Below are 12,559 nucleotides of genomic sequence, written 5' to 3' on the forward strand. Positions count from 1 at the left end.
CAGTGTTATGGGGGCTTGAAGACAGGTGCACAGATTATTAACACAGCAAAGAGCTCAATCTGGGGTTCAAGGAAGACTTCCGAAGGAGAAGGTGTGGGCGTATACAGAGAGGAAAGGAAAGAAAATTCTAGTGGAGAAAAGAGTGTGATATGAGTAAGGGCCCAGATGAGAAAGAGTGCAGCACAGAGGAGGAAGCACCAGCGGGTCAGACACTGACTCATACAACACACAGTTGATGTCCCATGGGCCAGGCCTGAGCCAGCTCTGGGCACCCAGCAGTGACCAGGACAGCTCTGTTCCCTGCCCCCGCAATGCTTATATGCCAGGCTCACCAGTACTGCTGGAGCGCCAAGGGTGGGGCAGGGAATGCCAACAACTGAGGATGGATGCTTTAAGGCCAAGTCAAGGGCCCCGCACCTCATCTTAAGCATCCTGGTTAGTTTGCTTTTTATCCTAGCAATGGAACCCTCTTATTGGCCTCAGTGCGGGTCGGAGTCCACATCCCTCTCTCTCTCTGTCCCCCACTCTGGTCCCTACCACTGCTGTGGGCGATGGGGAGCTCCTCAAGGGGTGTTGGCCGCGAAGGGCACAGTCACAGCTTTAGGGAGACCCCTCCCGCGGCCAGCTGGGGTGTGGATTTCAGAGGCGTCAGAACAGAGACGGGAAGTGTGGCTGAGAGGACGCTGGAGTCATCTCCAAGACCTGAGAAAATGGTAGGGCCAACTTGAGCGACGTCGAAGCAGGAGAATCCGTTCCAAATTCAGGGAATGCCAGGGAAGCTGAGGGAGGGCATGCGCCCGGGCGGCGGTCGTCCCGTGAGAGGCCCCGGGGGAAGAGCAGCCGAGGGGCGCCGGCGGCCCGGGCAGAGGCTGGCGTCGCGAGGGAGAGGGGCGCGGGGGCCGCGGGTGCCAGGGCCAGCCGGGGCGCGGAGGCAGCAGGTGTGCGGCTGCCAGGGCACGCGGGGCGCCGGAAGGAAGCCTCCAGTGGACAGAGGGGTGAGCTCCCGACCTTGCCCTTGAGCGTTTACCGGAGGTGGGCAGGGCACGTTCTCCTCAGCCCATGCCCCGCCGAAGCAGCGGGCGTGCGGGGCCTGCCACCGGACCGACGCTTCTGGACGCCCGACACCCGTTCCCTCACCTCCCGCGCGACGGCCCGGCCCCTCCCACAGTCCACGGCCGCTCAGCCCGGGCTCCGCGCCCGGTCTCCTCAGAGCCTCCGCCGACCCTTCCCACGCCGCGGCCTCGCCCCGCTGTCCCTTCACATCGCCATCCCCCCACGTGGCCAGCGCCCCGCCCGGCCGCACCCCTCCCAGGTCGCAGTACCTTGGGCTCTCGAAGCTGCACCCCCTGCGCCGCAGCGCCGCCCTCTTCTGCCGCAGGAGCGCAGCGGCCACCCCGCCGGGCTCCGGCTCCATCGCCCCGGGCGGGGGCCGCGGGCTCGGGCGCACTCGGGTGGGCTCGGGCCTCGGCCGGCCGCTCGGCTCGCACGCCGCAGCCCACGCCCCGCCCCACGCCCCTCGCTGGGCCCAGGCCCCGCCCCGGCCCCGCCCCGAACCACGGCCCAGCCCGCCTCGCGCCTCTTATCCTGGTTCAGGCCCCGCCCAAGCCCCGCCCCGAACCCCAGCCTGCCCGGACCCTCCGCGGGGCCCAAGCCCCGCCCCGCAATCACTCACCCTGGTCCTGGCCCCGCCCCGCGATCGCTCACCCTGGTCCCGGCCCCGCCCCGCACCCGCTCAGCCTGTTACAGGCCCCGCCCCGGCCCCGCTCTCAACTCCTGCTCTGCTCGCCCCGCGCCCTCAGCCCGGAGCAGGCCCCGCCCACGCCCCGCCCACGCCCCGCCCCGCGCTCCGGTAACGCCCCTCCCGCGCCAGCTCCGCCGGGTTCTTGCCGCCGGCTTTCGGCACCTCTGCGGGGCCCACAGGCCCAAAACGCCCATCCTATCCTCGACTGTCCCGTCCACGACCCCAACCCTCCTGCTGCTTGCCCCTCAGCACAGACCCTGGCCCCGCCCACCTACCCCTGCACTACTGAGCTCGCGCAAGGCCCTCGCCCTTACCCCAAACCTCTGCTTTGTCGAGCGTCGTCCCTTGGAGTTCGGCTCCTCATCGCCTCAGCACCTCCTGGCCCTTTCTATTGTAGCTCCGCCCCTAGGGCCCTCCTTTCCCATGTCCCGCCCACAGGTATGGCTCCGCCCCCAGGAGCCCCGCCTTTTCCCTTCGAAGCTCCCACTGACTCGGTTCCCAGACCAGCTCCATCGCCTCCTCAGTTCTGCTCTGACAGGGCCTGCCACAGCCCCGCCCGGCCGCGAGGCCCCGCCCACACTCGGTGGCCCCGCCCAGCCACCCCTCTCCTTCTGCGCCCTTGTCCAGCCTGCCCGCAGGCTCCGCGCGGGGTAGATGCCCGCACCCGTGGCTAAAGCGGCGTTTCGCCGTCTGGTCTGCGTTGACTCCGGGATCCTGCCATCCATCCCCCTTGATGGATCGCAGGATCTGGTGGCCGTTTGTGGCGCCTGACGCCGAGAGGCTAAGGGGCTGGAGCTTTGCAGGATACCAGTTGTGGGTTCGAGTCTTGACTGTTAGTTTCTAACTGTGACGACCCCCAACCCCATCCTCACTTCCCTAAGTCAAATGCATTCTTCTCAGGGCCCTTGAACACTGCACTGTGACTGAGGGCAGCGACCCCATCTGGGTAAAGCTGGGGCCACCGTGCCGTCTAAATCAGGAGGAGGAGGTAAACTAGGGCTACCTCGGCAAGCGGGGCCTTGTCGTAGCTAGGGAGGTGTGGCTATGCTGGCCTGGAACTGGGATGGTGGAGCAGAGCCCGAGGACTGTGCTGGTGTGGGGGAACCTGTGCTTGGGGGACTGGCCACTGCAGCTTTGGAAGGCACTGGCTGGGAAACTGAGGCAGTCCGGGTCAGGGGATCACATCACCCCCTGGTGCACACTTCCTCAATGACTTCCAGGTTCTTTCTTGGTAAGGCCTGAACTTTGTGAGAGAATGAAGCGGCTGCCCAGATAGCACTGAGAGAAAGATGTAGAGGAGGCCTTTTTATTTCTCCTTCCAGCCCCTCTAGAGATGCCCCTGGTCCTCCCCTCAGGTTTCCACGAGATAACCCTTTTAAGACAGCCCTCTTTTTTCTCCAAGCGAGGTAATAGTGGAGTTCTGGGCTTTTGCCTAACATCATGAAGTCCTCCCAACATACCTTTTCAGACTTAAAATCCCATTACTCCCGCAAAACCTGTACTCAGTGAGATCGGGTTGCCTTTTTCTCAGCCTCACCCTGCTCCTTCTCATTTCTGTCTCCCTGTTGCCCCCACCCTTCATGTGTTCTGCAACCTCTGAACTGAATCTCCAAATACCCACTGCCCTCTAAAGCATCCTACGTCTCCTGCCTCTCTCCCTGGAGTGCCTGTCCCTTCCTGAGGATGCTGCTCCTGCATGGTTTTGATGCTCTGGTTACGTCCTAGCTGAGTTTTGGGCTCCCCATGCCTCCTTTGTGTCTATCAGAAACAGCAACTGTTTGCTAAGTGAATGTGTGTGACTTTAATAAACTGAGCAGTATTCATTGGAAAACACATTTAATTTCAAAGTAAACAAAGATGTTGTACATTAAAGTATTTAATTAGTGAAATAATTATTATCAATGTAACAAGCTGAAAAATACAGCAACTTGATACAAGACTGAGGTAACAAAATACTTCACCAAAAATCTAAAGAACCCCATGGAGGGCTGGTTGATGTTCAGTGGTTACTGCGGGTGAGACAATTCACAAGAATTAGAGAAAGTCCTTACACAACTGCATGCAGGGGTCTGCTGGAAAAAAAGACAGCCCAGGAGAGTGCAACAGATTTAACAGGAAACGAATTAAAATGTAGAAACTGATTTTCAACTTACTTCGAAGAGTACATAAGAAATTGAAAACTACTCTCGATGCAACATTTTGAATGCTAAGTGGAAAACCATGCATTTTGGCACGAAATTTATTAAAGATTATACCATACTAATTAATTACTATTATTTCATTAGTGAATAGTCACAGTCGTTCAGAAATGGATAAAGAGATTAATGGTTATAAAATGGACAGATGATCTCCTGTGTTGCTGCTGTAAGCGGGGTTTTGAGGCTGCCCAGGGGGTGTACACGCTTGTGCAGCATAGGGCTGCAAGGCGGTCTCAAGTCCATGGTACAAGTTCTCAACACCCAAGAAAATGCAGTTCTCGCTCACATTGTAGTTATATTTAACATTGAAATTAAAAACAGAAACCTATGGAGCAAATACTGTGACATTTCAACCCTACTCTCTCATTCCACCTTTGGAATCCTCGGCATGGCCAACTGCAGCTCTGTGCCTGGCTCTTCTGGGCCAACCAGCCTCTAGGATAGTGACTTCATCCTCACTGCAACTGAACTCGCAGATCAAGAGGCTATTCAGTCTGTTGAGCCTTTTGATGCCTTTCTGGAGCAATCTATGCACAGGATTTATACTCAGGGCTAGGAGAGAGGCAAAGTCTTGCCTAAGGAGATATGTGTGGTGGGGACTACTTGTTTGTTGAGTGGTCAGGTCCATGAGGGCAGGGATCAGATCTGACTTGTTCTTAGCACAGGCAGCACTTGCTAGTGATGCGAATGAATAAATGAATGAATGGGTGGTTTTGTGCAGAGAATCTGTTATTTCTAAAGGACTAGGAGTTTGTTTTTTAACATGAAACCACTTGATATGTAAAAATGATGTAAAGCTGATTTAAGTCATTTACGGGCTCACAAACCAGAAAGCTGTGTTTTTGGCAATGCTCCCCAGTGGTTACGGACATCAGCAGCGTCGGGGAAAGGCTCTGGGCCCCACCTGAGGAACAGAGCAGATGTTGCCTGCAAGTGGTTTCCTGTTTCATGGAGCATTTCCGCCTGTAAAATGGCATCCGAAAAGGTACACCTCTTGGGGCTTGGGAGGTGGGGGTAAGATGATACTGGCCATCTTGGTAAGAAAAAAAATGCACTATAAATTCAATTGGCAAAAGAGAGTGAGTTTCTTCCTAAACAGAATCTCTTCAAGTATCTACTTCCTCGGGTTCCACAGCCTTATAGGGAGGGAGGGGGCCAAAGTCTCTCACTGGGCACAGTTAGAACAAGATTTCTACTGCTCTCTACCAAATCAATCCTCCATCAATATGTCAGTTGCCAGAATGCACTTGACTGATCTTGAATGACAAAACATGTTCAACTGTCCTGGGGAGAGAAGTGAGTTGTTCTTGGGACCACAATGTTACCAGCTACCAACTCCACAGTTGTAGACAACTTTCTGTAACTTTCATTTTGGGATGCCATGATCCATTTGCTTAAAAAAATACAGCATATGCATGCAAGAAATAATCCCTTCAATGGCTTTATAAACATTTGTGCACTCTGGACAGTACAGGAGCAAAAACTAGAAATGCTTCCCTCCAGGGGGAGGGTCCACCCATGGACTTTCCCACCTTGTGACTGGTGCCTGGCCTTCTCTGTCTCAGGCTCACAGGGTTCAAACCAGCACTGGGAAGACAAGCAGCATTCAATGCCTATGTTTGGCCGAGCCCCTGCTTAGAGAGCTGAGTGTCTTCCAGCCTTATCTCCAGGACTCTTCCGGTGTGGTCAAGGCTCTTACTGCTTCTATAAGGCTTTTGCCAACAAAGTCTAAGGAGATTCTTCAAGATTCCGAGCTAAGAATGTTCTTGGGAGAGGACGTGGAAACAGACTAAATTAGTGAGAAGACTAAACATTTTAAATTGTGATTGTGCTATTTCAAATTAGGCTGAGACATTTGTGAAAGAAAAGACAAACTTATAAGGGATATAAAATTACCTGTTTTTGTGGTGCCTGAAATTCTGAGGTTTTTGGATTGGCATCTATAATACTTCCATGTGTGAAAAACCCGGACAGTTTGCAGAATGGAAAAATCCAAGGAAAATAGGTAGTTGATGTTCCACATCTTGCACTTTCATCCAAACTTACGACTTTTTAGAAGGTAACAGGTAGAATCAGATTGAATGTAAGTTAAAGTGTTAACACTGCATGGTTCTGGTCAGAGGTGTCTGGAGTGTTTGGCATTGTCATTCAGCCTCTAGATGCTGATTCGAATAGTCATCGGGAGAATGAGGGGCAACATCCGCGTGGGTGTGCAAAGCACCCAGTGTCAAGGTTTGATGGCATCAACTTTATTACCTGGAGTTTCTCTTAGCAGGAAAGTATTCTAGTCTTTGCTCAAAAGGAAGACGAATTACTAAGCACAGTAAGGCTCAACTACAAAATGAGGCCCTGGTGACAATTACTTTCCTCACCAAGTCATTCAGATTTCTAGAGAAGTTGTCATTATTTGGTCAAAATACAGTGGTGGGTCTTTTGGTCGTTTTGAAACTGACCTATTACAGTTTATTGGTGTCGATGTTGTTCTGAAGCACCCAGCCCAGAAACTCTTGAGGGTAGCTTGATGCCCGATCAGTGTGAGCTCTGAAACCATGACAGCTGCAAGGACCCAGAAATTCAGTCTCTTCCGGAAAACTGTTTAACGGTTAACTTCTCAGAGTTAGGATATCCAAATTAAAGGGGAAGCGGGAAGAGAAGATATTGTGATAAAGAGTAATTTATTACTTTGAATAAAAATGTATTTGTGCAAAATAAGTCACTTTAAAATGTGACAAAAGGTGACAGATAAGGACGTGGTTCATGTGAGGAGCTCCTAACTGAATGCAGAGGTTGGACTGTTCACTCCCCAGGGCTTTGCTCTCTTGTCACACGGTCATCAACAATTGTGCCCTTGGACTTGGAAAATGGAAAACTTGCTGGTGACTGCGTTTGGGGCCAAGACTGGGGAAGCTTAAGGTCTCAGGGTCACTCAGCTTCCCTTCATGATCAGGAATCTTGGTGGGCCCCGCCCTGGCAGTGGAGGCAAAGGGGTGAGATGATGGGGGCACAGGCTTCACCCTGCGGGGAGGGAGAGGTTGGTGCCTCCTGGCTCCTGCACAGCTGATCACTATGAGCACGTCGGTTGGAGCTGCAACGTCACAACTTCCCATTCTGGCATGGTGGGAGGGGTGAGAAGAGGAGGGCCTCAGGCCCTGTTAGAAATGGGGAAGGGAGGAAGCAAGCAGGCCAGCAGCCCAGTCCACAGTCCTGAAGCCAGGTCCTGTCTCAGAAGGGCTGACAGCAAAGAGGCCTGGAAGGGACCCGGGGCCCCAGGAAGCAGGCCTTCCAGATGAATAGCACCCATAGGAACAGAAAACAAGACACAATTTAAGGCATTGTTTGTTTACAGTAAAAGAATGCAAGGGACCCTTAACACAGGAGGAATCTAGGCTCTCACTCTGACCTTCCTCGGTGGACAGGGCTATAACTTAAGGTTAAAGCAGGGCCTCAAAGCCAATGAAGTGTGTGATGTCACAAGTCTTGTGCCAAAATGCATGTTTCTTGAAGAGTTCACACTCGCTCACACACACACGTACAGCACGCACACGCAGAGGACGCTTCGGGGTTGTACAAAATCTGAGGCAGCCCTGTGGGCGAGCAACCCCACGCACTTGGGGTGTAAAAAGCCTGTTCCACAGCTGTTCCTCCTCTCGGGCCCCTCTCGCAGGTTAGTTAGCGCTGTCCACTCTGTGCAGTAGAAAGCACAGAGAACCCAACGTGGGCCGGGTGCTCTCTAGTCGCAGATGCAGGTGGTGGGCCCAGAGAGGGAGAGCGGGGTGTCCAGTCTGGGGTCTGACCACTGCCCCGAGAGGCGGTGCTGCAGAATGAGTGTCATGAGAGTCGCTGGGGACTGACAGGTGGATCCCGCACTGGTGGAGCCCTCTGGGATGGTGAGGCCACAGGCCGTGTCCCCTGAGTCTGGCTGTGAGTTTCCCAGCACCCTGGCTCACAGCCTGTGCCCAGGACTGCTCTTCACCACCAGGCCCAGCCTGGGTTCCCAGAAGCCTCTGAAGTCACGCCACGTCCTGCAGAGACTTACTCAAATGACATAAGGTTTGCAGGTACCTAGAAGAGAAAGCTCAGTCTCTTGTCAAAGTTTCGACCTCAGAGGACAAGGGGTGGTCCCTAGAGGAAGGGACAGGCCTTTCCCCGTGAGTCTGGGAATGAGCAGGTTGGGTAGGGAGAAGGCATGGCAATAACAATAGCCACCCCATGTGAAGTGGCAGCCGCGCACCAGGCACTGCTCGGAATCCACCGCATGCACTGCGTCCTCGAGTCCTCACTTCAACCCCACGGGGCAGGCACTGGCATCGTCCTCATTACAAAGACGAGGAAACTGGGGCTTAGAGAGGTTCAGTACACAGCAAGTAAGCAGCAGGGCTAAGAACCCAGAGCCCACGCTCTTAACCTGTCTCCTTCAGTGGAAATCAAACTGCGCTTGGGGCAGAGAGACAAATCCTGAAGGCCTGAGGTGTGTGCAGAGGATGGGTGGCGGGAGTTGGCAAAGGGAAGCACAGGAGAAAGAGTCAGTTCAGGGATATCAGAAACCCCAAGACCTTCCCATAGCTCTGTGCCCAGGACAAGATCCTAGTCCCCTTTACTGGCGGGACTACTAGCCCCAAGGTCAGAGTGTTTCTGCCAACCCCAAAAGCTGCCAACAGGCCCTCAGCCCCAGCCCTCCTCCATCGGCACTGCTGGGGGAGGATTTGATTAGAAATAATTTCATTTAAAAAAATCCATTTTGGTGTCAGTTTGGTCAAATGATGAATTAGGAAAAAAATGCCTCTCCATGTACCAGGTGACAGTTCTAAGAATGGTCATTAGCAGCACTGTTCACTACAGCAAAAAAGTAGAAAATCAGTCCTGGGATGCCCAACAGAAGAACTAATAACAATGAAATCAGTAAAAATAAATGAATGACTGCTACATGTGGTAACACAGATGAATCCTAGGAACATGTTATAGGAGAAAAGCAAGACACAAGAAAATGCATCGTTACGGTTCTATTTATAAGAAAGGTTTTTGTTTTGTTTTGTTTTGAGACGGAGTCTCGCTCTGTCGCCCAGGCTGGACTGCAGTGGCCAGATCTCAGCTCACTGCAAGCTCCGCTTCCCTGGTTCATGCCATTCTCCTGCCTCAGCCTCCCGAGTAGCTGGGACGACAGGCGCCCGCCACCTCGCCCAGCTAGTTTTTTGTATTTTTTAGTAGAGACAGGGTTTCACCGTGTTAGCCAGGATGGTCTCGATCTCTTGACCTTGTGATCCGCCTGTCTCGGCCTCCCAAAGTGCTGGGATTACAGGCTTGAGCCACCGCGCCCAGCCTATAAGAAAGTTTTAAAATGCACCCCAGACGATACATGAAGGAATCAAGTACGTGACCGGTAATTCTAAAGGAATAATCAGCAGACAAATCAGGAGAGCGGTTCTGGGGCACAGGTGGGAGGGCAACAAGCCAAAGTAGGAAGAGGCCATGGTGAGGGACAGCATTCCAAGGCCCTGGTGGCTCTGCTGTTAGGCACATGGTGCAATAGGGTGTTTTATTGCTGTTGTTTATAGCTACACATATGTTATAGATAAGGTTTAAGTGTATTCAATGTTAACAAAAACAAGTTGAGGACACGCAGTTCCACAGAATAGAAAATCAATCTAGTCACTGTGATTGTTCCACGTGAATAGATGCATTTCTGTCACACCCTTTCTTACACCCTCCTGGCATTCCATCACACGGATATACTGTGATTCACTTAAATCATCCTCGGCTGTTGAATATTTCAGTTGTTGTCAACTTTTTATTATTACATGTAGCATAGAGTGGGAATATTTGGTTGAAAGTAAATTAGAAATAAAAAGGGGGAAAAGGAGGAAGAAAAATCCCCTCCTCCAGGTCTGAAAATCAGACAAAAATCCTTAAAAATTGTAGCCTTGCCATGCTACACCACATTTGCCAATACATGAAACTGACCCATTAGTGCTCTGCGGGATCAGCCTGCGCTGCCTGCTGGGGCTGCTGTCATCCTCTGGCCGCTTCTCCAAAGAGGGACAATGGGTTTTGCTCAGGGTTACCACTGTGGCTCCTGGCTGGGGCCACCATGCTGCCCAGGCTTCAGGCACAGGGCCCTGCCTCCTTCCCCACACTGCCCTCCATGTGGTCCACCTTGGGACTGTCAGTTCCTGTTGGACCTGGAGCTGCTCTGGCTTCCTGTGTGTGGTAGGTGAGCTTCAGTGTGCTGTGCTCTTAGAGAGGGGTCCTCAGAGCTACTGAGGGACCCCAGACACACACGGTGTGACCAGCGTGGAAGAGGCCAGGATGCTCTTCCTCTCTTAATGCAATCTGAGGCGGCAGCAGCCTCGTTCAGGTCTTGGCACCTTGTCTCAAGGGATCACCTTGACATGGCTGCCGACCAAAACCCTTGTCTTCCCGTCATACGGATGGCCAATTACATTTATTCAATGTACAAACTATATATAAAGCTCTCTAGAAACGATAGAATTACCATTTCTTGTGTATCATCTTAGAACTTTTACACAGACGAGATCATCCTTTCCAAATGTTTTTACCCTGATCTGCCTCTTTCTAAAAACTATCAAGTGTTGCACAACAGGGACCCCCTGAGGGTCACAGAGGCTTCCAGGGTTTTGGTCCTATCAAGAACAATGCTGCAGTGAACATTCTTAAACACGCCTTTGAGCACATGTGTGAGCACATCCCGAGGACAAATCCCCCAAAGTCAGACGGGTGAGTCAAGGGAATCAACTGCAATTTATTTGGAACCTGTGGCACCTGTTTATTCTTGTATTGGTCTTGTCCTGTTTTAGTTGGTCAAGGACTAATTCTGAGAACTTGCTAATTCTGCTTTCTAGCTTCTCATCATCTATAATTTCAATCAGCTGCTCGTGTTTGTCCTCATCTGTGTTACAGATCCTGAATAGGACCGAGCTGAGCACAGAGCCCTAGGACCTGTCGCTGTCACTAGAGACCTCCCTCCAGCTTCCAGAACCACTTGGAGGGACCAAGAAGTCTGTGACTGTGCCTTGTGGCACCATGAAGTCCCCATCCTCCTGGACCCAAATGCCTGGTATGCACTTGCCTTTGCTGAGGTCCCCCAGACTTCAGAGCTGCTACCTGCAAGGAGGCTTGCTGAGTCTACTTCCCGGCACTACCCCCAACTGTCCTCCTTGAAGCGCCACCCTCTATGCCATGCGCCTAGCCCTCCCAAGATGGGCTAGGAGAGGACTCCTGCTTCCCCCACTCCTCCTCTGGCTGATCCCCGGGGAACACACACATGGACACTTAGGGACAGGAGCATCAGTGCTGCCCACCTGACCCCCAGGGAGCAGGAGGCTGCAGCCCGCTCCCATTTGCTGCTGAGGGCAAAGGCAGCCATTTCTCTCACAAGCCTGGACAGCGGGGGATGTGCTTCCGGTCTTTTGCTCAGCTGCAGGGGTTACCAGGGAAGTGGAGGCAGGACAGTCAGGAGGGCTCAGGGGCAACGAGTAGCGAATCAGGGGAGTCAGGCAGACTTGGGTTCAATCCCAGCTCCACTGCTCACTCATGTGGGACCTTAAGCGTGTGTCTGCCCCTTTCTGAGCCTCAGGATCCTCAGCATAAAATGGAGACAGTAAGAGAATCCACCTCACAGGGATGTTGGGAGAATTCAGCCAATTCCTGCACGTGAAGCATTTCATGTAACACCCTTGGTGGGATGGCTGGGGGCGACCAGGGGAGGGGGCCATACCACGAGCCAGGCTCAGTAGGCCAGAGGGGGCCTATGTCAATACAGAATCTACTGGTTCAAACACACTGAGAAGCTAGGGACCCCTTTCACCAGCAGCCTTGCCTGGCCCATGGCTGGCTGTCAGTAAGTTAGCTGCATTATTCCCAAGGGTTGTGGGGCAGGGAGGAGTGAGTGTGCAGTATTCCCATGAAGTCAGCTCTTGGCAGGGATGACCTAAATAGATGCTAGAACCTGATCCTGGGGTGATATCGCAGCTGCTCATAACTATCCCCCAGTGGGTGTTTCTGTGCAATTTCCTATTGTGGGAAAGACACAGGAACCAGATTCAAAGTTCTGGTCTGGAGCTGGGCTTAGTTCTAAGCTGAGCAAGGGGGTGCCTTGTCTCAAGGGAAGATGCTGATCAGAAGAGGGTATCTGAGTGTGTGGCTAATGGGCTCTGAAAGAAGAGAACCCTGTTTTCTAAGGACCCTTAGTTCCAAGGGTGGGAGAGGATATTTCAGGTGACAAGCAGGATTTTGGTGACTTTACCTGAGGCCTGTTGCTTTTACATGCATCATCCAAATGCTTGTGCCACAGTATTGCATGAAATCGGGAACCAGTCTGAAACTTGTAAACATTGCCTGATGGATAGAGAAACCATGAGTTAAGAAGAGGGCCATGTAGGAGGGTCAGCTGGTGACTGTGGCATAAAGATAAATGTAAACACGGGTAACTAAACTAGGAAGGTCGGCCCAGGTGAGCTGGAACATGCAGAGAAAGCAGCCTCCAGGGCTCCCTCCAGTGGTCTCTTTGGACCATGGCTTTTAACCATTTTGGGGCCATGGTGCCTTTGGCTGTCTGGTTAAGCCTGCGGACCATCCTCAGAATAATGTTTCCAAATGTATAAAA

General features: G+C 52.6%; 2 protein-coding genes across 20 annotated transcripts in view; both read right to left on the reverse strand.

Annotated features, from left to right (window-relative positions):
- GARNL3 (GTPase activating Rap/RanGAP domain like 3) overlaps positions 1 to 12,559 on the reverse strand; it is a 598,754-nt gene that overhangs the window by 170,017 nt on the left and 416,178 nt on the right. Inside the window, exon 1 of one of the 5 annotated variants that reach the window (XR_007719603.1) lies at positions 2,056 to 2,205. Coding sequence is in view for 2 of the 5 variants with exons in the window: in XM_050759786.1 (XP_050615743.1) it covers positions 1,323 to 1,414 (92 nt within the window). In the remaining 3 variants the exon portion in view is untranslated. Of the gene's footprint in view, positions 1 to 1,322; positions 1,432 to 2,055; positions 2,275 to 12,559 lie in introns of those variants that run through there. The other 4 variants (XM_050759786.1, XM_050759784.1, XM_050759785.1 and 1 more) reach the window with 4 other exon arrangements.
- Positions 3,561 to 12,559, reverse strand: part of RALGPS1 (Ral GEF with PH domain and SH3 binding motif 1) — a 309,219-nt gene continuing 300,220 nt past the window's right edge. For 8 of the 15 annotated variants that reach the window (XM_050760026.1, XM_050760031.1, XM_050760036.1 and 5 more), the window contains one exon: positions 9,705 to 12,291. In XM_050760026.1, coding sequence (XP_050615983.1) covers positions 12,131 to 12,291 — 161 coding nt within the window. In that variant the 3' untranslated portion in view covers positions 9,705 to 12,130. Of the gene's footprint in view, positions 8,002 to 9,704; positions 12,292 to 12,559 lie in introns of those variants that run through there. The other 7 variants (XM_050760039.1, XM_050760032.1, XM_050760030.1 and 4 more) reach the window with 2 other exon arrangements.

This window comes from Macaca thibetana, chromosome 15 (assembly GCF_024542745.1).
Source record: "Macaca thibetana thibetana isolate TM-01 chromosome 15, ASM2454274v1, whole genome shotgun sequence".
Taxonomy (NCBI): domain Eukaryota; kingdom Metazoa; phylum Chordata; class Mammalia; order Primates; family Cercopithecidae; genus Macaca; species Macaca thibetana.